At 39.8% G+C, this 24,463-nt stretch overlaps 1 protein-coding gene across 4 annotated transcripts in view; it reads left to right on the forward strand.

Annotated features, from left to right (window-relative positions):
* Positions 1-24,463, forward strand: part of LOC128738433 (protein phosphatase 1 regulatory subunit 16A) — a 301,989-nt gene that overhangs the window by 201,986 nt on the left and 75,540 nt on the right. For all 4 annotated transcript variants that reach the window (XM_053833554.1, XM_053833555.1, XM_053833557.1 and 1 more), the window contains exons 5-9: positions 21,887-22,333; positions 22,398-22,523; positions 22,594-22,669; positions 22,737-22,857; positions 22,952-23,048. In XM_053833554.1, coding sequence (XP_053689529.1) covers positions 21,887-22,333; positions 22,398-22,523; positions 22,594-22,669; positions 22,737-22,857; positions 22,952-23,048 — 867 coding nt within the window. The remainder of the gene's footprint in view (positions 1-21,886; positions 22,334-22,397; positions 22,524-22,593; positions 22,670-22,736; positions 22,858-22,951; positions 23,049-24,463) is intronic.

Below are 24,463 nucleotides of genomic sequence, written 5' to 3' on the forward strand. Positions count from 1 at the left end.
CCTCTCCGTTCAAGTCTGGGGCCCGGTGCGGTCAGCGGTTGGTCACTATGTGATTTTACGCGAATCGAATTCGAATGCGGTGAACCGGACACTACGTCTGGTTCGCTACTAGTCGCACCGTACCGCAGCAGCACGTTCGGTTAGCCGATGAAAAATAATCTCATTAGTCTACCGTACGATATACTGTCTCAGGATATTTGTTTACAGAGTTGCATACTAATCGATTGAGAATGAATCTATCAATTGTATAGCACCAACGGAATATCTTATTTTCAATGCTTATCTACGAAAAATAGATTATTTACAAAAATTAGGTAAATTCAATTTCAATCAAAGTGCCCATCCCGGCACTCGTGCAGTATTAAACACTTGGCTCCATTATACCTGGTCCCTAACAAACCCTCGCCAGCGCCTTGATCATCTCGATACACACAGGCTAGCTCCAATCCAGTAAACCCATCTGGCACGTTTGGCCCTTCTGTTCCTGGTGCGCTCTTGAAGAGAGCAGATTTTGCATTACCATCCGGCATTCTCGCGCCGTGGCTGGCCCACCACAGTCTCCCAACTTTCGCCAGGTGTACGATGTCTCCAAGTCTCTCGTACTACGGAATCTCTCCAAGTAGTGCCTGCGGTTCATACGCCTCTGTCACACTCCGTTTTCCATTTCCGTATTATTCGCGCACGATTGAATCATATGCTACCTTGAAATCCATGAAAATATTCTGCGTGGTCACGTACTCCCAACATTTTTGGAGGATTAGTGTAAACTTGCCCCGTAGTAAAATGGGCCTCCATAAAGTCCGGCTGGATTTAAGCAAAGCTGGCAGAACATCTTGTAGGCGGTATTGATTACCGTAATCGAGACAAGCCCCCTTTTTTTAGATGGGACAAACTACTCCTTTCATTCACTACTTTGGTGATTTCCCCTCCTCCCAAATCCTTGAAATTATTTAGTGAAGTTGATTCCTTATCTTTTTTGCAGAATTTTGTCAGGAGTCGATCCTTTCAATCTATTAGCCTTCAGCTGTACCGTTACTCGCCGGACCTCTTAGAGATTGAAAGTAGGAACGCTATTATCGCTTGTAACTATAAGGCCTCAGCCTTCGGTGTGTATCCTTTAGTAGATTGGACTGTTGTTCTAGCTTCTTACGATCTCTATCCTCCTTCGGGTTTTTGTTCCTCGGGTTTTGGAAGTTGTGTCAGGCGATCTCCAAGCAACGTTGTGGATATCTGTGCGACGAGAAAAGTAAAGTTGACGCATCACTGACCGTTATCGTGTGTGTGTCGTGCTAGTTGTGGCGAGCTACATGCGGCCCTTTGAGGTAGTATCCGTCAACGGGTCGACCAATAAGTGGGACTGTGAAGGGGAATTTTAGGTAAAATATGTTAACGACTGAAGCAATATCCTGTTTAGTCGAGATGCCTCGTGAATATTGCGCAACCAATTGCTTACCATTATGGTGATTCTTGGGAAATGATAGTTCAGGCCACTTGAGGATATTTTGCTATGAGCACTCAAAGCGGTCCGCGGCTTTCATGAGAAGATCTGATTTGGCCCGGACCATGCCTACATCTGGGCACCACTGGTTTAAGCAGTCGCCAGCCAAGAAATTCAGCGATCTGTCGGAATGTTCCGAGTCGAATTTTCTTAATTGTTCGTAGTAACTTTATTTAGGTAGGCTGACCTACTAGAGTCATGCTATCGAATCCCGTGATGGGGCTGCCGTTTTAGCCCAGACAAAAAGGAAAGTCTTGGGTATAACCCACTTTAGATATTACCTGTTTTTATCGACAGACTTCTCAGTCGATTATTAGAGTACAGGACAATTATGGGGCTAGTGAACGATCTCACTTGACTCTAGCAACACCGACCAGCACCCGCTCCGAATCAGAAGCTGTCGTGAGCCGCTCCACCTAACTTCGAGTACGACCGCGCACTTGGCCGAAGAACGTACATTGATGCCCGCCACTGGCATGGTTACAGACGTGGTTACATAGTTAGCTGATAAGACTAATCCTCGTTGCTACAGTCAGTGTTCGCACAAGTAACTCCTTTCCTATCGTTATACAACCTTAGTGGAGTTACTTATATTCCAGCCCCTACCACAAAAAAGTAGAGTCTTTTGACGTAGGACTACGTCTTACGGCATGTTTTGAGATAGGGTGTCATTCCAAAAAAAGTATAAGGGTCCATGCCTAGTGGCACGGGCGCAGGCTTGAAGTAGGACTACGAATGTAGAGCAATTCGTCTCCCAATCGTAACACCGGACAGAGCATTTCCCACCAATTTAAGCCGTTCTGCTTCCGCGACCAAAATTTGGGTTTTCTAGCTTATTTAATACTCTATTATAGCAGCTTATTGTCAATTGCAAGTAAAATTGTACCATCCAAAGTGCGATATCGTTCATAAAAGTGCTATTTTAGCTTAAATCGTTTCGGTATCTTCGGCGCACTTTTTCGTTATCTTCCAAGCAATAAGTGCGCCGAAGAAACCGAAACGATTTAAGCTAAAATAGCACTTTTATGAGCGATTGCACACTTATTGATTGGACAATTTTCCTTGCAATTGACAATAATAGATCGATGTTTCGAATCCAACACGGTCGGCGTAATTTACACTCCACACCAAACAATAACCGGCTGCTGCCGAGTTTTACCACCTTTGCCGTGTCCAGAAAGGGAGATAAAATCGTAACTCTCATTATTATTTGTAACTCAAACAACGCGAAAATGATGCCGTTCGCAAAATCAATTCAATTGCTTCATATACTTATTCAGTAGTTCTTAAAAGAACTGATTGTTTTTTGCCAGCTGTTAGTAATACGAATCGAAGAAATTTACTGCTTGGCAGCAGCTTTTTTCGGACCGCATTCTCCGTTAGAACTTGTTTTGGCTTTGGAGTTTTCTATGCCTTTGCTATGGTCTTCATTGACTTAGTAATCTTGCTTCTCGCTAGCAAGTTTGGAAGGCGAACGAACCGGAAGCGCCAGTTCTTTGTTTGGACCAGCTTTCTCTTGTTGAAAACTAACTTCAAAGCCTTTTTCACGAATGTGTCCAACTTTGAAACGTCACAATTGTAGCTGGCGGCGATATACTTCTAGACGGCTTGCAACGAAGATCCGTTGACTCTTCGGTTTATTGGCGTCTCGCTTAGTGAATTTGGATGTCTTCGTTGCCTTATTCCGGGGAAGTAGCAACAGCTGAAGCTCAACGATTTTCGAGCGGATTCTATAGAGCGTAAATTACATACAATCAAACTTTGATCCCTTTGATTCAAAGGGAATTTAATCCATAGCTCTTCTCCTATATATTTCTCTCATCCGTGTTAGGGAAGCATTGGCGTGGGAAGGCAAAAATTTTTAGCAAAAATAAAATTAAAGCAACGTCATGAGTTAGAAGACCGCGAGTCACCACATATTTAACGTTTTATAGATCAAATCAGAAGAAATTCTTCATGATTTAAAGAATCAGCGACATTTGGAATAAATTTCCAAGACATTAAAGAAATTTAGTATACAGAAAATTTTCAACTCTTCATAAACAAATAAACACCGATGCCAATGCGAAAATGATGCCGTTCGCCGGCTTACTTCTGATTATATACCAGAGCAAACGGCAGCAAGTTGTAACAAAGGCGGATCAACGTAGGGTAGAGAATCATAGACACGAAAGAAAGGCGGTACAACGTACAACGAAACCGTACATTGTTTGAACAAAACCGGTGTCCGGTGGTTCCTTAATGAAGAGCTACCAGTTTCTGCAGAGCAACCTAATATGAAGCATCGTCTTCATGCCACCGAAAACCAGTGGAAAGGCCGCAAAGCGCGATAGGAAAAAGAAGAAGAAGCCACGCCACTAGGAGAGCAACGCTATTTTCTTTCATTTAATGCCGACAGGGATGGCACGGCAACGGGCATGGCAGACGTGCACTCACAGTTGTGTGTGGTTGTGCCGGGTGAGTTTGCCAAGCGCGCCGTCTCGGAAGGTACCAAAGTATAGCGGCCTATAGTAAATGTGTCTTGTCAGGCTTCTGTAACTATACAATTAGCCCTTTTTAGGGCCTAATATATAAATGAAGATGCAATTCGATTTTCTCACTAAACGCTTTGCCTCGAATTACGAAGTGGCGCAGTTTTCTTTTCAAAGAATTTTGCCAGGTAATGTGGCTTTTCCGTTTCATGCTTTCTATAATGGTCTTTTCGACTCCATAATGGATCTGTTGTGGGAAAGTTGCTGGAAAGAAGGCAACTTATTAAAACAAAATGAAACTGTGAATGCTTGCATCTGTTTGTTCATTTGTTACAATAACCTGATGCTTTTAACATGAGTTCGCAATATTTGTCGTAATGCCGTTTAAACATCCAATTACTGTACGTGTTAAAGCTTGGATAAATAAACTGCCAACTTGTCATGTGCATTTTTAAATGAGGAATATCATTCATGAGAAAAATCAATTCAACTGCTTCATATACTTATTCAGTAGTTCTTAAAAGAATGCAAATCGAAGAAATTTACTGCTTGGCAGCAGCTTTTTTCGGACCGCATTCTCCTTGGAACGACTTTTTTTGGCTTTGGACCGTTATTCTCGGTACCGATGCCCATGCGAAAATGATGTGGTTCCTCGGATTACCGTTGGTTATATATCAGAGCAAACGGCAGCAATTTGTAACAAAGGCTGATCCACGTAGAAAAGGGAATGGCAGAGAAGAAAATAAGGCGTGACTTTGTACGTTGTTTGAAGCTTCCAGTTTCTGTAGATCAAGCATCGTCTTCATGTCATGGCACCGACAACCAGTGGAAAGGCCGCAAAAAGCGATAGGAAGAAGAAGAAGCCACGCCGCTAGGAGAGCTACGCTATTTTCTATCGTTTGTTGACTACGGCTCAGTCAAGCATAATATCAAGTTATAGTGAGTGTGGCTGGCTGCCGGGTGAGTTTGCCATGCGCGCGCCTCTCGGAACGTACCGAAACAGTCACCAAAGTACAAATACTCATAGTAAATGTATCTGGTCAGGTTTCTGTAACTATCCAACAATTAGCCCTTTTTAGGGCCAAATATATACATGAAGATGCAATTCGATTTTCTCACTAAACGCTTCGTCTCGAATTACGAAGTGGCGCAGTTTGCTTTTCAGAGGATTTTGCCATGTAATATAGTTTAAACATTACTGGCGGGCTCGTACGTTCATACTTGATAAACTTCCAATTTGTCATGTTCATTTTAAATTGAGGAAAAATGTGAGAAAAATCAATTTAACTGCTTCGTACACTTATTCAGTAGTTCTTAAAAGAACTGATTGTTTTCTACCAGATACTAGTAATGCAAATCAAGGAAATTTACATCTGGGCAGCAGCTTTTTTCGTGCCACCTTCTCCGCTGGAACGACTTCTTTTGGCGGCTTTCGGTGCCTTTGCTGTGGATTCCATTGGCTTAGTAGATTTTTGTTCGGGGGCAGCCGCATATTTACTCCAGTAGTACAGCTTTAATCGGAGCCGCCTTTACAGCAGTTAGCAAATTTAATTTGTTATCGTCCGTTTTATCAACCTTGAACGAATCGGAAGCGCCTGCTCTCTTTGTTTGGACCAGCTTTTCGACCTTTTCGACAGCTACCTAATTTCAAAACCATTTTCACGAATGTGACCAAGCTTGAAACGTCACAATTGTGGCTGGCGGCGATTTACTTGAAGACGGCTTGCAGCGAAGATCCGTTGATTATTCAGGGCATTGATAGCAGCGAAAACCATATCGTTCGCTGGCGGACGAGTCGATGGCTTCTTCGGTTTGTTGGCGTCTCGCTCAGTGAATTTGGATGTCTTCGATGCCTTATTCCGGAGAAGCAGCAAGCAGCAACAGCTAAAGCCTAACAATTTTCGAACGGATTCTATTACAAGGCGTAAACTAAATACAATCAAAGGAAGCTTAAACCATAGCTCATCTCGTATATATTTCTGTCATCTGTGCTTGGGAAGCATTGACTTGGGGAGGGAAAAAAATGAAAATATTGAATTAATGAATGTTCGTCTAATATTTTCTTAATTATTACATGTCTGTTAGGGAAACATGTAATAAACTATGTAGAAATGAATTTTTTGAAAAATTTCCAATCGATTGATACCAATATCTCTAGAATCTATTGAGGGATGACTGAGTTATAAGCGTGTAAACCATAACCACTTTTCGTTACATGTTCCCTTTTCGTTTTTCTGAAGTGCACCCCAATATAGAAATCAAAGAAGTAGTCCTACTTCAAAATCGAAAATGCGAGCGTCACGAAAAGCTCAGCGGTTTTCCGATCGATTTTCAATATTCTTACACCAATCGATTGGAAAATCTTCTAAGAATTGACCCAAATAAAGAAAAGTGTGGATTCTTGATGTTGAACTATTGAAAAATTGAAAATAATGAACCTATGTTTTACCAGAATTCTCGCTTCGTGATTGGTTGTTGGAAATGACGTCATCAAAGTAGAAACGCGTTTTCACGCTTCAGCTTATAATTCAGTCAATTTTCAATAGATTCACAAGATATTTGCACCAATTGATCGGAAAATCGATTGAAAATATTAAAAATACAGAAAACTATTGATTTTGTTTTTGAAATTGAATTTGAAAAATTTTTGTTTTTGAATTGATTTTGAAAATTTGAATTATTTTCATATTTTTGCCTTTCCTCGTCAGTGCTTCCCTAGCACGGATGACAGAAATATATACGATATAAGCTAAGGGTTAAGCTTCCTTATGATTGTATTTAATATATGCCCTATAGAATCCGATCGAAAATTGTTGAGCTTCAGCTGTTGCTGCTTCCCACGGATAAGGCAACGACGACATGCAAATTCACCAAGTGAGGTGTTGGAGCTGGAGCACTAGTTTCTCTGCCGTGAAGGAATATCTGGCTGCTGAAGTTCTGGAAGTGGCAGGAAATATGCTGCTCGCGACAACGAACCGATCAGAATTATCGTCACTTACAGTTCCCCCACAATTATGGACCATTTAAGCAGAAGTTTGATTTTAAAACAATCAATTGTAGCGAATACTATTGTTTAAAAGCAGTTTACAAATGTTTTTAGTTACAGAAATATGTAATCTTTCAGTTGATTCAGCTATTAACACGGAAATTAAGCTTATATTATGACTGTTCAAATACACAATTATGGATCACTTTTGGAAGCGGTCACAATTATGAAACAATTTTCATCATATTATGGATCAAAATAAAAATACACTTTTTGCAGCGAATTCACTCAATGAACTTTATTTAAATCATGTAATAACATAAAAATAACATGTTTCAAATCGTATGAAAGACCTTGTGTGGCTTTTGGTCTGTCTTTAGATGCCTGCCGTCCTTCTTCGAAGACACCTACCGATCAGCCTTTGGGTGTGCTTTTCGCGATTTCACGACTGATTTTTTGTCCTGGAAAAAGAATCTTAGGCTCACCAGCTGCGTTGGCTCCGAAAAGACTAGTATAGGATGAAGTTTTCTTTTTTCCGAATTGTTATTAACGATGTGGATACAGTGGATCTCGGAAAAGTTAATCGATGCAAGACTTTAATTTAATCGCTGTTATGATGCGACTCTGTAGCTCGAAGAACCAGTAAATTCAAATTCACTAAAAAGTTAAGGAAAAAATTAACGTTTTAGATTGTGGCATGAGAGCTAACATTTGCTTAACTTTTGCGATGAACCGTTGCATATGTACCATCATAGCGTTTTACTGCCTTACGTACCTTTCCTGTACTGCGTAATTCAGAAACAGCATTTTCCAAAAACTCAGCTCTGTGCAGCTTTCGATTCTGCTTAAAAAATGTTTGTAATAGGTGCTAAACTGTTTGAATTTGTAAAAATTACATTGGAATCAAAGTGATCCATAATTGTGGAAAATTACCTTGTTTTGGTCCCTATTATGGATCACTTTGAAAATTACTTATTTTTTACAGGAAAATCATTGGCAACCACCAATATTTCGCTGAATCGTAAAGAACTTAGCTTAATCTTTATGTACGAAACATTTTTTGCTCGAAAATTGATGATTATGTCACATAGCAACCTTATGAATGAGGAACGTACTGCTTATGCTGATTGAAAAAACGACAGACATTTTGATAGATTCTCGATAACAACTTTGTACGCTCATTGAAAAAGCATCAATGTCGGAATTTGAAGGATGTTTTATATGTTAAAAGTTAGTCAATAGGGTATATTTTGTTGCAAAAATGCTTCGTACCTTCAAACAGTTTGTTTAACTGAATTATTTAACTTGAAACACAAAAGTGATCCATAATTGTGGGTGATCCATAATTGTGGAGGGAGTGTACAGCTGGCCATCCGCAACAACGAAGAGTTGAACAAATTCCTGTCCCGTGTCACCACTGCTATGAGAAGTGTCTTTGCGTACATCTAAACTGTTTTGTTGCTGCCCAAGAAGGCGGAAAAGAAGGCTTAAATTTCCAGCATATCACGTCGAAAACCCGTTCTTTCAAGAACGAAACATATGTTCATGAAGATTTAAGGAATTTTCGCTCACTGATTTGAATTCTATTTAATTTAGATTGATTCTAATTGTTCACTTCGTATCAAATAATTTTAACCGATCACCTCTCGCGCTTTTGTTCGCGTGTTGCTGGTGATTAAGAAGTTGGTCGTCTCGGAAGGTACCAAAGCAGCCAACAAATATTCCAGCTCCAAGTAAATGTGTTCGGTCAAGCGTCAAAATGAATGAAACCATAGGTTTAAGAAAATGAAAAAGTTTTAGTAACATCTTTTGCATCTTCATATAAGAATTTGTTCGTTCTTCAAAGAACGGTTTTCAGTAATTGATGAAACCTAGGAAACTTGGAACTTAGGGCTTTTCACTCGGTTTTCTTTAGCAACACAATGCTCTTTTGTTCAGACTGAAATTGAAATGCTCTATTTTATTTTACGTACATGATAGAATGAAGGACCATGAAAAATAGGTGTGGCCGATTCTTGTCGTTTGCTCTGGTACATAACACATGGTAAGCCGGCGAACAGCATTATTCAAATGCTAGCTGAGCTACTGCCAACATCGTTTGCCAGGGCAAACAAAAGTCACGCTCGACTCGTGCACTTTTGCAGTGTGTGTGCAGTGCAGTGTGTTGGAGCTGGCGCACTCGTTTCGCTGCCGTGATGAAATATCTGACTGCTGAAGTTCTGGAATTGGCAGGAAATATGCTGCACGCGACAACAAAACGACCAGAAGCATCCCACGTCACTTGCAGCTGGCCACTTGGACTGTCGAAAATTCGTCATCACTTACTATAATGAAAATAAAATATAACTTTTTTGTTTTAGGAATTATAAACATAGTTTCTTCGGCAAAGTTGTAAATATTGTAAAAACAAGCAACTTTGCTGAAGGAATAAAATTTCTATCTTTATCGAGTGCTGAACTATAGGGCATAATCTTCAAAACTGCTTTAAAAATTAGATTTTCATGCTTAGCTTTTGTTAGTTGCATTTTACAAGAATACAATGTTCTAGACAATTATCGAAACTCTCAAAATACACGTTTTTGCAGAAGATCGCAAATCTCGTGGACCTTTACTTGCTGAGTTATCTCCTACTCAAGCTTCAAATTTCCATAGCTTCACGAGCCCATGGGGTAAAATGGGACAAGCAGATTTATGAAATCAGCACTTCATCTTAAAGCTTAAGTCGAGTACTATATATTTGTATGGGTTCCGCTTGTCCCCAACCACCCAAATGAGAGTACGGCAAGTATATGTTTTATGTGTTTCGCGTTCGCTAAACGCTCGATACACGTTAATTTTTTTTGAGTTCGTAGATAGACGCATGATTTCTTCGACAAAGTTATGGAAAACATAAAGATAAACAATTTTGCTAAAGAAATGACATTTCTATCTCTATTGAGTGCAGAGCTGCTGAGCATTTTCTTTGGAAAGTAATTAAAAATAAGTTTTTCATATTTAGCGTATGTTGGTTGCATTTTACAAGAGTATATGGTTCTAGGCGATTATTGAAAGACTCAAATCACATGTTTTTGCAGAAGGTTGCAAATCTCTATGATCTTTCCTTACTAGAGCATTGTATACTTGTAAAATGCAACTAACAAAAGCTAAGTATAAAAAACCAATTTTAAAGAAGTTTTAAAGAATATGCGCTATAGTTTAGCACTCGATAAAGATAGAAATTTTATTTCTTCAGCAAAGCTGCTTGTTTTTACAATATTTACAACTTTGAACAACTAATTGAACTTAGAAACTATGTCGAAATGATAAAATGAAAGCAAAAGACACTAGGAAAAAAAGTTCCACTTTTCGCCCTTTTGGACCACTGACTGTGCAAAGGTTCCATAAACCTAAAACCAAGTTTTTCCGCTCAAAGCTAATGCGCACCAAAAAAGGTTCTGGACCAATGTGTTGTGCCCGGTTCGTTGAGCTTTCGGTTGACCAATTGAGGGTTAAAATTTAATTTTTTTAGTAGAAGTCTTCGATATTGCAAGGTGTTAAGTCTAGAATTTTGAAAAAATTAAAAAAAAAATTCCCGATTTTGTCAGTTTCCTCATTTTGTCAGCCCAAAATTCAACATGGGGCTGAGAAAATCGGAACATTACTGTTTATTGCAATGTTCCGGAAATGGTAATGAACGATTGATTTACTTATTGCTTACCAGGGTAGAGATCATTGATATAGAGATATAGTAGCAGCAAATATTAGGATGTAGTCGCAAGTGCATTCACAAGTTATCTGTTGTTCGTATTCGTGATCATTTGAAAGTGAGGTTCTCACAAAAAAATATTACTGTACAGTTTATGGTAATCATTGCACTACTTCAACTCGGGTACCCCACACTGAAAGTGTGGTCCCACTCGCTGCCGCTGGTGTAAAAGGCAAATATTTACACTCTCGGCTATTGTTGGTTTGTTTGTTTAGATTGCGTACATGGAATATGACTGTAAACAGCTCACTATTGCGTTGCGTTGCCTTGCGACGACGCCGGAGACAACGACGGGAACGAAGGTGGTGCTGCTGTTCTGCTACATAAAACCATAAAACGATCATTCCGACCGACCGAGTGGGGGTGGTGGAATTTACCATCTTCGTTGTAGGTAGGAAGATAGGTAAGCCGATCCGAATGGGAAAACTTTTCCGAGAAAGCATAACATGCAACGCTTTTGGCACTTGTGCTTGTGCTGCTGAATGAATGGAACGGAGGATCCTTCCAACTGTGAGTCGTTCAACGTTCGACGTGAATCTGAATGGATGTCAATTATTATTTAATTTTTTTTCCCGGCTTGGATGGTGATGAGAAAAGTAAGACGTTTGCGAATCTGAATGTCGCGTTGAACGGCGTACTGTAAGTACCTATGGTATGTGCCCTTAAGAGGTTTAGAAGTTTCTTGGGGAACATTTTCCAATTATTTCAAGTAATGGGATGGAATCTCGCATGCTCGTACACATGAGTGAGACAATATAAAACAAGTTGTTTTCTTGGTGAAGTGAATAAGTTTTTGTCATAAGACGACCGATGGACAACAAAACATGATTAAAATTCATATAGAGGCTGAACTGTGGTAGACACAGCTTAGTTCCTTCAATATCATTGTTCCATTCACCGATGAAATTGAGTTATCGATTGAGATGGAAATGCACCACACATTTCCCGAACCAGAAGTCCATTTGTCTTTTGCACTTCATCAGAATTGATGGTTTGCAGCCATACACACGTATGCATTCAGTCAGAGGACTCTGTCCTCTCTGTCGAAAAAGGATAATAATTCGACAATGGTTTCGCTCGAATTCCCACCAATAACATCCGAATGGTCAGGGCTGCTGGATGTCCGTGCCCATGCAGGCACTGACCTGTACTGCATGCATAAAATCTGAACTTTTTATGTGTTATCGTTGGATTCAACCCAGCTGCAGCTGTTTTCGGGGTTGTCCAAAACAGTTCGGTTATGGTTTGCTACCAAGCAATGTCGGATCGAAATATTTGCATGACAAACTGTCCGAGGCATAATCACCAACCCGAAATGGAGTGTAACAGACAGCCTGTGATAGGAAATTTGAAATTGGATGAATTTACCACAAGTCGGATGACCGGTAGTGTGTCGAATTTCGAACCTGCACTCAGATTGGACTAGCATATTGGAACCATTGTGATACGATTTACCGATGCATTGGATTGACTTTGGTTCTCATGAACGTTTCCCATCGTTTACGAGTTCGACCAACATATTCTCCATCATTCTGACTGTTATCTGGTCAATGGAAGAACGGCATTGCTATGGAATGGCTTTTCGAATGGAAAATTGAACCAATAATTCATCCTTCCAATTTTTGGAACTATGAAATGTTAACAGCAATGGATTAAATTTGCTTTTTGTAATACCTTTTATGTCAACAATTTTCTGTTTCGTTGTTTGTGATTCAAACTGCAATATAAAATTAAGTCCCATGCTAAAAATACTGAATGATACTCAACCATAAATATTTACCGATCCAGTATTCTTCGTCCAAAATTACGAACCTACATTCTTTGTCCAAGGCTTAGGACTAAGAAGAAAAGCAATCCGACCGCCGTTCCAACTCTTTCCGGTGCAGCAAGCTCGGCCGCAATCAGTGGGCCACCCAATGGCCCCTCCCATTTTACAGCAGTCCACTCCACATCATTGATTGCGGCCGAGATTTCCCGCATTCTGTCTTGTGTCTTCATAACTCATAAAATTCACCCTTTTTCTGTGTTCGAGTCCTCAAACGGCAGTAAAATTTTGCAGTGCTGCCGTATGCCATCATCATCATCATCATCGTCATCATCGACGCGCGGCATGATGCCATTTCCTCTCTTTAACGAGCCGTTCCAGTTGGCTCGAGCTTCAGTTCAGCTCATAGTCGGACAGATGGGATAAATTTTCGGACAAAATCCCCAACCTTATCTGAAAAAAAAAACTGGATTTTACAATTGTCCTGTCTGTCACTCTAAAACAGCTCCAGCTTCATCGGAAATGGATTGTCACCGAAGGACGTAAAGTTTTTTGTTGTTGTTTTGTTTCGTGCAAAGCATCCCGGAAAACTCGAGGACGTATAATTTCCGCAATTCCATCAGGCAGGTAGCGCGTCACTCGGAAACCACAATAACCTTTGTTTGGGCTGGCGATGTTTGTTTGTTGTAGATGGGTTTTGTTGGTGTGTGCCATTGTGCACCAGCTGGCTGGCGTTCCTCTTCATCAGGAACCGAACGCTCAAACGTTCAATTTCCTTTCAACCCCCCGATCGCTTGAAAGCTCGCGCTGGGGATGGCTGCCTTAGACACGAGCGCGCAATAATGGATTAAATACATAGATCGATAGTTCGCAAAGTATCGCCACGTCCGTTTCAGTCAGTGCCAGTGGTGGAGTTTCTTGCCGGAGCGACGACCAAGGCGGGCTTCTCTTCGGGTGCCGGCTTTCTCTGGCACGACGGAAGTATTCTCGGGATATATTTTATAGAATTTAATTGGTCCCAATCTGATGGTCTCGTTGGGAGGAGAAAAAATAAACCGATTCGATTCGCTTTGACTAGCGCAAAGAAGAATCAATTGTGGAGTTTTTATTGAAAAAGTTTCCGCGTTATACTGGGATGTGTTTATCGAAAATTGTTGTAATTGTCGTAATTGTCGGTTACGACCAGCAGTTTAATATTTCAGCTCACGCAGTAAACAGTGAGGGTTTTGTGAAAAAAAAAACTATAGGGGATATGACAAACGGAAAGGTACTGAATTGGTATATCCTTTTTTTCCATTCTGTCTATGCCAAAAAAGCAATAATTCAGCTTATATTTGAAATGAGATAAAATGATTACATTTTCGATAAAACAAAATAGTCACTCTGCCATAAATAACCCAAGCAACAATGAAAATTTAATTTCACTACTTTGATGGGCTTATGACCAATTTTGATCATGAAAACCATCATAATTGTGCAATAAACCCACTTGATTGTCATTCGAGAAGCCAATATTAAAACAAAATAATAACATAGTAACAAAAATAAAAAAATCAATTAAAATTTTAGACCAATTGAAGCAAATGCTAAAAAAAATTGGACATAATCAGGACGATATTAATGAGCAGTTTTGACAAAGTATAAAAATAAAACAACGTAAGAAAAAATCGAATGAAAAATAAAATAAAATTGATTAATAATTTAAACAGGATTGAGTCGGGATAGAGTCAGTAAAGGGTGTCCCAGATCTAATTACATCACGGAAAAAACGCTGTTGAATATGGGTAGTTTCTCTTGAAAATTTGGGTAGAAGTAGTTTAGAGTGTAATGTTTACATCGTATTTTTATCGCTGTCAGTTTTTCGAAAATTGAAAAAAATGGTGTCACCCGAAAAGCAAGCACCTGGAAAATTCTTAACTCTCTCATCGGGACATTGGAAAACAACTCGAAACCGTGCAGTCAACGCACAGTGGTCCAAAAGGGCGAAAAGTGAAACTTTTTTTCCTAGCGTCTTTTGCTTTCATTTTATCATTTATGGTCTTCAGCACTTGTGTTCGTATGACTAAACCAAATTTGTCAAAAGTTCGTCATTGCTTACTGTAATGAAAATCAAAAAATAGCTTTTTTGTGTCAGGAAATATAGACACAGTTTCTTCAGTAAAGTTGTAAATATTGTAAAAACAAGCAACTTTGTTGAAGAAATAAAATTTCTATCTTTATCGAGCACTGAACCATATGGCATATTCTTTAAAACTTTTTTAAAAATTTGTTTTTCATACTTAGCTTTTGTTAGTTGTATTTTACAAGAAAACAATGTTCTAGGCCAGCGGTTCCCAACCTTTTTTCGGTTCGCGTACCCCCTGGCGGATTTCCCTATACTATTCTGCAGCGAACTAAAGTTTTGGCGAACCCCTGGGGGTTCGCGAACCCCCATTTGGGAACCGCTGTTCTAGGCAATTATCGAAGCTCTCAAATTACACGTTTTTGCAGAAGACCGCAAATCTCTTGGACCTTTACTTGCTGAGTTATCGCATATTTAAGCATTAAATTTCCATAGCTTCACAAGCCCATGGGGTAAAATGGGGCAAGCGGATGTATGAAATCAGCGTTTCATCTTAAAGCTTAAGTTGAGTACTATAAACTTGTATGGGTTCCGCTTGTTCCCAACCACCCAAATGAGAGTACGGCAAGCGTATGTTTTATGTGTTTGCGTTCGCTAAAGGCTGGATACACGTCCATTTTTTGTGTTCGTAGACGCATGGTTTCTTCGGCAAAGTTATGGAAAATATAAAGATAAACAATTTTGCTAAAGAAATGACATTTTTATCTCTATCGAGTGCAGAGCTGTAGAGCATTTTCTTTGGAAAATCTTCAAAAATTAGTTTTTCATACTCACCTTATGTTGGTTGCATTTTACAGAATTATATGGTTCTGGGCGATTATTGAAGGACTCAAAATACATGTTTTTGCAGAAGATTGCAAATCTCTAGGACCTTTCCTTACAAAGTTATCGCTTTTGGCTCGTGAAGTTAGGGAAAAAGAAAGCTTAAATAAGCAATAACTTTGTAAGGAAAGGTCCTAGAGATTTGCAACCTTCTGCAAAAACATGTGTTTTGAGTCTTTCAATAATCGCCTAGCACCATATACTCTTGTAAAATGAAACCAACATACGCTAAGTATGAAAAACTTATTTTTAAAGAATTTTCAAAGAAAATGCTCTACAGCTCCGCACTCGATAGAGATAAAAATGTCATTTCTTTAGCAAAATTGTTTATCTTTATATTTTCCATAGCTTTGTCGAAGAAACCATGTGTCTATCTACGAACACAAAAAATTGGACGTGTATCGAGACCATAAATGATAAAATGAAAACAAGAGGCATTAGGAAAAAAGTTCCACTTTTCGTACTTTTGGATTACTGTTCAACGTTGAGCCGAGTGATTGAACGTTACGACGAAACTCTGAGCATCGAATGGAAGGAAAAATGCGATTAGAATGGATGTTCTATTAGTGATCAGGATCACAAGCTTTTCGTGAAAGAGTTTAAGCATAATCCCGATGCTTCGATCAGGGATGTGGCCAAAAAGTTGAATCTGTCCAAGTCTTGGCGTTCAGATAGCCAAGGACCTGCAGGGACTGCATATGCACATAGTGCATAAGGCTCCAAATCGTGGTGACGAACGGCAAAATACGGTAGGAAAGTCACGGGCCCGGAAACTGTACACCCAGATGCTGATGAAACCTCCATTGTCTCATCATGGATGAGGGACTTACGTCAAGGCAGACTTCCGGCAGCTTCCGAGGTTCTTCACCGTCTAGTAAAAGTTTGATGTTCCGGAGGAAGCCGAAACTTTCAAAGTTTGTCAAGAAGTACATGATTTGGCAAGCCGATCTGCTGATGTGACAAATGGAGTGCGCCGTTCGTGATTGGCGGGACTGTAAACGGGCAGATCTACCTCAAAAAGTGTACAAAAGCGTGTGCTTTCTCTGTTGAAGCAATACGAGGGCCCTACGATCTTCTGGCCGGATCTTACTTCGTGTCACTATTCAAAGGATGTCCTGGAGTGGTCCGTAACTGTCCTGTACTCTAATAGCCGGCTGTGAAGTCTGTCGATAAAGAAGGGTCAAGTCTTAGAAAAGACGTTTAAGCCCTAAGTGAAATTGAATCGACAAAAAATAATAAGGAACTTTCGAGACAACATTGAATCAATTTTAACTTTAAATATTGAAAATAAGAGTCTCAAATTAAACGACGAAAGGGAACGATAGAAGAAAGTAATGAAGCGAAAGTGTTGATAGTATCTCCAGGGCGAGACAAGGCGTGAAGGGGAAAAAGCGAAAAATTAGGCAAGGGAGGGTCATTGAAGCAACGCTTATTTAGTTTGTAAAATGATCCTCTTACCCAAGCTGGAGAATCCGCAGATCGCACCAAGCTATAATTAATGGAAACCAATTATAAACGGTTTCGAAGCCAACTATTTTCCAAACTTCATTTGTTAGATCAACTACGTGTTTTTTGTCTTGATCTTGAAATGAGGTCAGGCATATACAATTAATATTCTTTGAAACGGTAGTAACGGTAACGGAGGGACCCACAGTGAGCAAAATCGACCGAGAAAACGGAACTTTTTGTTGCCGCTGTTTTAAGCGAAAAAAGTGACTCTTCTTATATAAAAAAATCACGAGAAATCGATTGGTCATGGTCTTAACGCGCGGAAATGACGGGAAGTAGCCATTTTGCCCCAGTTACTCCTATTTCCTAAAAGTTTTGAAAGAATCATACACAAACTTTCTCTAATTTGAGATTCTATGGTTAGAAAAGAAGAAGAATGTTAGGATAAAAGTATTTGAACAATTTTATTGTAATGCAAGATATTCTAGTAGTCTGTTTTGTCCTATTTTACTCAAGGTTTTTGTACCACAGGCAAAATGCCAGTTCAATACTTTTACCAGAGATTTTCAAGAAGGCATGATTGTTGGGAAGGTTTAAAAAATCAGAAGATCGAACGTTGATAAAACTTTTCACAAAAATGTCGTGTAAGGGAATGTTTTGCCTTGTTTTACCCTACAACTTTTACTGAAATCTGAGAATGTATTAATAGGAAAAGGAGCAAATGTGAAAGTGCTCCGATTTTGTTCAAACTAGGTGTAATTATTCCTAGTCGAAAAATTTTAGATCCATATTTTTATGCGTCGCTTAGAGTGCCTCTTTCTGAGTTAGGGTGGTCACCTTGAGTACCTTGAGTAAAATATGGCAAAACAGACTACTAGATTATTTTGCAATAAAAAAATGTTCATATACCTTTTTCCTAACATTCTTCTTTTCTAACCATAGAATCTCAAATTACAGAAAGTTTGTGTATGATTCTTGCAAAACTTTTAGAAAATAAGGGTGAATGGGACAAAATGGGCTACTTCCCGTCGTTTCCGCGCGTTGAGACCATCACCAATCGATTTCTCGTGATTTTTTACATAAGAATAGTCACTTTTTACCCCTTAAAAACAGCGGCAACAAAAAGTTCCGTTTTTTCGATCGATTCTGCCCACTGTGGGACGATAGAAGAAAGTAATGAAAATTTAGAGTGAAAGTGCAAAAGCGGAGAGAGCGGAAAGAGTTTTACTAATTTCACTTCTGTTATTTTGTTTAGTTTTGCTTCTTGGCTTCAATTCTAATCCCACCTTTCTTGATATTTTGTCATTGGGCATATACATCTTTAAGGCTTGACCCTTCTTTATTGACAGATGTCGCAGTCAGTCGGGTATCGGAGTACAGCCCCGTTAACCGTCGATCCTGCTAATATTTAGCAACACCACCCAGCCAAAATTCGAACATATGGCGACCGGTTTGCTGGGAGGAAAATAATGATCAATAATGGCAAAGCTCAATCAAAATTGATTTAATTTTAAATCACAATTTATATTAATTCGGGATCAGTTTTTAATTGAATTTTCATGAAAAACCGTTCGGCCACTGCAAACTTGCTAAGCTATGTATCGACTATTGTGGATAAAATCAAAAAACGACAACAAATCGACGCTGTGTATGTTGATTTTGCCAACGCGTTTGACAAGGTTCCACATACTCTGGCGGTTGAGAAGTTTAGGAGAATGGGACTACCTGAGTGGCTGACAGAATGGATTCTGTCGTATCTGACGGGGTGTAGCTCAACGGTGAGAGTTGGCGGGGTGTGCTCTACTCCGTTCCAGGTTCAGTCCGGAGTTCCTCAAGGCAGTGTCTTGGGACCTTTGCTGTTCGTTCTTTTCATCAACGATCTTTGCGGAAAATTGAAATCCCCGAAACTGTTATACGCTGATGACCTCAAATTTTACCGTGTAATCACAACACTAACAGACTGCTGTGCGCTCCAAATGGACATTGACGCGCTCATTGAACGGTGTAGAGTGAATGGGATGAAAGCTAACGTCAACAAATGTTGCATAATCTCATTCACGAGCGTACGTGCGCCGATGGTTTTTGATTACATCATGGAGACAACAAGCTTAGAACGTAAAGGCGTTGTGAAGGATTTGGGGATTCTCATAGACAGCAAACTGAAATTTGTGGAACATATCTCTGTAGTTACGGCTAAGGCATATGCAATGTTAGGTTTTCTGAGAAGGAACACCAAGTTCTTTGTTGATGTTTACAGCCTCAGAACACTCGGTACGAGCTCGCTCGTACGCGGAATCTTAATTGGAGAGACCGAACAAACCTGCCACCATATGTAAACCGGTGTATGCTGATCAACCTACCGACGCTGGAAAGTAGTCGAATACTTCTCCAACGTATGATAATATTTGACGTGTTAGCAGATCGCATTGACTGTCCAGCTATTCTTGAGAAACTACGATTCAACGCACCGTCACGAGTGATGCGCCAATCGAAGTTCTTTCGACGATCGACTCATCCACGGCCTATGGAAATAACAACCCGCTGGAAGTTTGTTGTAGTCGTTTCAACGAAGTTTATTATTTGTTTGATTTTGGCATGTCAAAAAATGGGTTTAGATTAAGGATTAGCGGTTATTAGTAATAAGTAACATGTCTGTGTGGCGTTTTTATTATATCGGAGATGAATAAACAAATTAGAATTGATACAAAATAGTGTCGAAGTAAGAACAAGAAGAAATGAGATAAATATGAGACAAACAAAACAAGTAAAATCAAGACAAAATTACCGAAGCCATATTGTGTGCATTAGTAAGAAAGTTTTGTACAAATGAGAAAAATCTAAAAAGCATTGAAAAATTAAGAAATTGCAACTGAATTTGGTTTAGTATTATTTCAGTAAGGTCCTTCGAACATTTTTTTGTAGTTAAATTTTTTTTCAGTAAGTAAATAAGTAAGTGAGTGAGTGAGTGAGTGAGTGAGTGAACGAGTGAATAAAAACAGATAATTAGAAGAACAAGTGAGAGTACGATAGAGAGAAAATGTGGAAAAGACAAGTAAGATGAGAGAAAATGAGGTAGAGATAAAATGAGATAGAGAGGAAATGAGATAAAGAGAGAGTGAAAATGAGATAGAAAGAGAGAAATTGAGGCAGAGAGAGAGTAATATAAGCATGGTTAGTACTATAACTTGGTTAACGGTAAAGTACTCGTATATTTTGCCAAAATAGTTTTTAAGTAGCATTTAAGGTGGCTTAAATCGAAGACCCCTGTTACAAGACAGACAGCTCTGCCAACATTCGAGAGACACTGATGGTAGCTCGCTCTGTCGAGCTCGAGCTAAGTGATACCATCTGTGCGAGTGAGTGCTAATATTGATATCACCATGCCAACATAGTCGAACAAACTCCAATACAGAATTTTGGAGAGCTTACTAACATTCAAGCAAAATTTACTAGCTTCGCTGAAAGAAGTACCGCTGATGGTGACACTGACCTTTATAAGAAAAAATAACAGAGATGCCAGTCTTGTTAATAATGGGGCCTTCGCATAAATGCTTATTGGCTTGCATTTGAATAGCATTGTAAATGCTTATTGGTTGCCTTAGCAGCCCAAGCAACAATTTGATTATTATTGAGCTCTTATGATGGAATTTGTGACCATTTTTGGTCATGAACACCATCACAAGTGTGTGATAAAACCCTCATTGTTACTTGGGAGCCATAGTGGCTATAGGGCCATAGGGGAGCCATAGTAAATCGCAAGCTCCTTCTGAGATTACATGCAGCTCTGTAAGAGGGGGGGGATGTAGCGCCATTAATTCTAGTTCCAGTCAGCAAAACACTCATGGCAGCGTCGCGATTATTATTATTTTTGCAAGTGCAGCGCGACAGTTTAACTTGTTTATTATATGAGTAACGACGTGTCAGAGCAATTTAATTCACATTTTGACACAAAAGTTCTTAGGATATATTGTAGAAATTAATCGAAAAATTTTCCAATTTACAAATTTAAGAGCAAAATTTTTGCTAATTTCTCAATCTCGATCTCTATATATTCTCGATCAATCTATATATAATATATTATATTACCGATTCTTTTTTGGGTTTTCAATTTTCGATAATTCAGTCCATAGATATCATGCTCACCGTAAGGCATCTTATTGTAGAAGAGTGCCAGATTGACTATAGCAGCTATTTCAGTAACTTTTTTTTTAAAATAAAATATATTAAATTACAGTCAAAAGTTACCACTAGATGTATACAAATTTTCACTTTAACCAGTTAAAGAGTTTTCACTAGAAAAACTCTAGAAATATCAACTTTTTAAGCCTCCCAGTTGTATATAATCCTTTAATGTTTAATTCATATTATGCACTTCCAACTCATTTAAAATTAGACCTATTTTTTCCATACTTTCTTACTAACTGTGGCTTCAATTGTGTAATAATTTTGTCATTAATATATTTAAATTTAATTTTGACTTTCATATCATTCTTAGTTTTATCTTATGTCTGTCTTGGTCTTTATTGCCTTCAATAATGCTTAATTTATCTCTAATGTTATAATAACTAGCTACTTGACAGTTGATAGCGGGTCTGGGAAGAGTCAAGTTCTGTCATTTTTTCTTCCTCCTCTTTAATTCATCATCATCAAATTATTAAGGCGCTAGTGTTGTCCGCGGCACCTTCTCTCAGCCTTGGACAGACTTGACTCTAACTGCCCCACCTCGCGCTGCGAACGGAAACGGAAACAGATGTCTGTCTTGGTATTGATTGCTTTTGAATTTTTCTCCGCTATGTCCTTATTTTTTGTTTCATTTGGGTTTTATGTATTTTAATTAAATTTGTCACAATTTTTTACACAATATTATTACCACAAATTTGTTATTGTTGTAAAACATGTTAGACTTTTACCAATTTTCTATTTTTACCAATTAAATTCGATTGAAGTTCTTCAAATTTAAAAGTTTCAGTTCAGAGTTCAAGTTGCGAAAATTTCATCTCTTCCATCCGATTTTCGTCCTCTTTCCAGGTGGCCAAACTGCTGCAGAAGGGCGTCACACCGGACGCCACCAACATGGACGGCCTGACGGCGCTGCATCAGTGCTGCATCGACGACAACTCGGAGATGCTCAACCTGCTGCTGGACTACGGTGCCAACGTGAACGCGCAGGACAGCGAACGGTGGACACCGCTGCACGCGGCCGCCACCTGCGGTCACCTGAATCTGGTTAAGATACTGATCGGACGCGGCGCAAATTTGCTGTCGGTCAACGCCGACGGCAACATGCCGTACGACATTTGCGACGACGAGGAAGCACTGGACTACATCGAGGCGGAGATGTCCAAACGGGGCGTCACGCAGGAACTGATCGATGAGACACGGGCTGCAACCGAAACGCAGATGCTGCGGGACCTGCAGGACCTTGCCGAACGGGGTGCAGACTTGGAAGTACCTGACAGCCAGGGGGCGACGCCGGTGGGTTTCGACACTGTTTTTGCCATAAAAATTCAATTAGTTATTTTTCTCTTCACATTTTCAGCTTCACATAGCGTCCGCCAATGGCTACACGAGAGTGGTTGAGTTCCTATTAGAGCAGCATGTCTCGACCGATGCGGTGGATCATGACCTCTGGACGCCGGTGCATGCTGCCGCTTGTTGGGGTCACGTAAGTCTCTTCAGTTTCACTGTAGCTCGACTGCCCAAACAAACTAATGTTAAAATTTTATTCTTTTCAGCTGGAAGTGCTGGAAATGCTAGCGCAAAGTGGCGCCGATCTAAATGCCAAAAACAAGAATGACGAAACGCCTTCCGGTTAGTATTTTATCTCTTCCCTGACATTTTTACCGTGCTTTTTTTATTAATCTATGTTTTATCGTAGATATCTGTGAAGATCCGGAGATTCGGGAACGAATAGAGCAACTTAAGTCGGAACAAGAGAGCAAACGACTGGCCGAAGCCCAGCGCAAGCGGGTTCGACGGTCCCAAAGCAATAACACCAGGTAGGTGTGATAGCGAAACGAAATTAGCATTTCCATTCCGTTTCGCCTCCATACCTTAATAATGCCGGGGTATCATTGTTATCAAACATTACAGGGCACAATCCGTTCGGCGGACTTCGTTACGGGATAAAGGTCTCACAACCAAGAAGGACGCCGTCGAGGAAGCTCGCTTCCGATTACAAGCGCAAGAGGTAAGTTTGAATCGCTACCACCTACTAGCACATCTGTTGTCATCCTCGAGCAAGGATGGAAATGCCGCCGCATGCTTCCGGCTTTGTACCCAAAACAAGGAAAACTTTTTGAGCTCGAACCGTGTTGCTAATGGAAAGGGTTCTCTAGAAAGTTACACTGTGTAAATTGATTGTAATTAAAGTTGGTGAACTTTCCGCTTCTTGGGTTCTTTACCCGAACATCAATTTTCTGCATTCGTGAAAATAAATAATAGCACCGCCTTTAGGCGGTTTGATTTTCGGGCTGCGGTGGAGCTGCTCATACAAAAAAAAACCGAAATAATGAACTTTGAACGAATCTTTTCCCTAATTTTATGAGAATCTAATTAAACTTATTGGCCAAGTTTAGCAATGATTTAATTTATATCGATCTACCTTAAAATCTCGATATCTGTACTGTTTTGGTTAAGCCTCGTTAGCCATACCACATGAGGGGTTAACATACATACAATTACCATTATAAAACTTAGATCAATTTTCGACCCAGGGCCCTTATTTGATGCCCAGCCCCAGGGCATATGCTAGAGCTTGGGCTTGGACTTGGTCTGGGGCTTGGGATTGAGCTTGAGTTTGGGCTTGGATTTGGACCTGGACTAGGGTTGAGCATGTGCTTGATCTGGGGTTCAGGTATGGGCTTGGAATTGTTGGGCTTGAGCTTGGGTTTGGATTCGGACTTAGATTTAATTTTGGACCTAGATTCGAATTTGAACTTGAGTTGGACCCAACAAAGCTTGGATTTGCACTCGAACTTGGGCTGCACCAGGGTAGAGCTAAAGCTCAAAATTGGACTGCATTTTGGGCATGAGTTTAGCTATTTGATTTAGACTTAAACGTGGTCATTTTATTTATTTATTTACCAGCTGACCCGACAAACTTCGTATTGCCACAAATTATACTGTCTTGTACATAAATCGTGAATCTCGGATGACCTTTCTTAATATACAAATTTTTCTCACAGTAAAGTAGAAAACAACGCCCCACATTGCTTAGCCTGATAAAATAAAGCGGATAGCATTTAAATATTCGCCATCATTACAAACCATTTCGCCGAATACCATTTTGCGGAACACCAACTCTCGGTTGACCATAACGCGGAACATAGAGTTTCGCAGAATACCATTTCGCGAAAAACCTTACGCGGGATGTACTATTTCACGGAAAATCTTTTCGTAGAAAGTACCATTTCGCAGGGGTGACCCAACTGAAGGAAAGTAATAGAGGTCAGTAGATCTAGGAAAATAAATAAACCTAGATAGAGGTGATCGCTACGGGGGGCTGCCCGCCGCAGTGGCCGGCACTTCCGACTGCAGGTCGCCGGCAACACTCGCGGCCCATGGCCGTTTCGCGCTAAATTATCTACTGTTACTATTGATGGT

The sequence above is a fragment of the Sabethes cyaneus genome, chromosome 2, assembly GCF_943734655.1.
Source record: "Sabethes cyaneus chromosome 2, idSabCyanKW18_F2, whole genome shotgun sequence".
NCBI lineage: Eukaryota > Metazoa > Arthropoda > Insecta > Diptera > Culicidae > Sabethes > Sabethes cyaneus.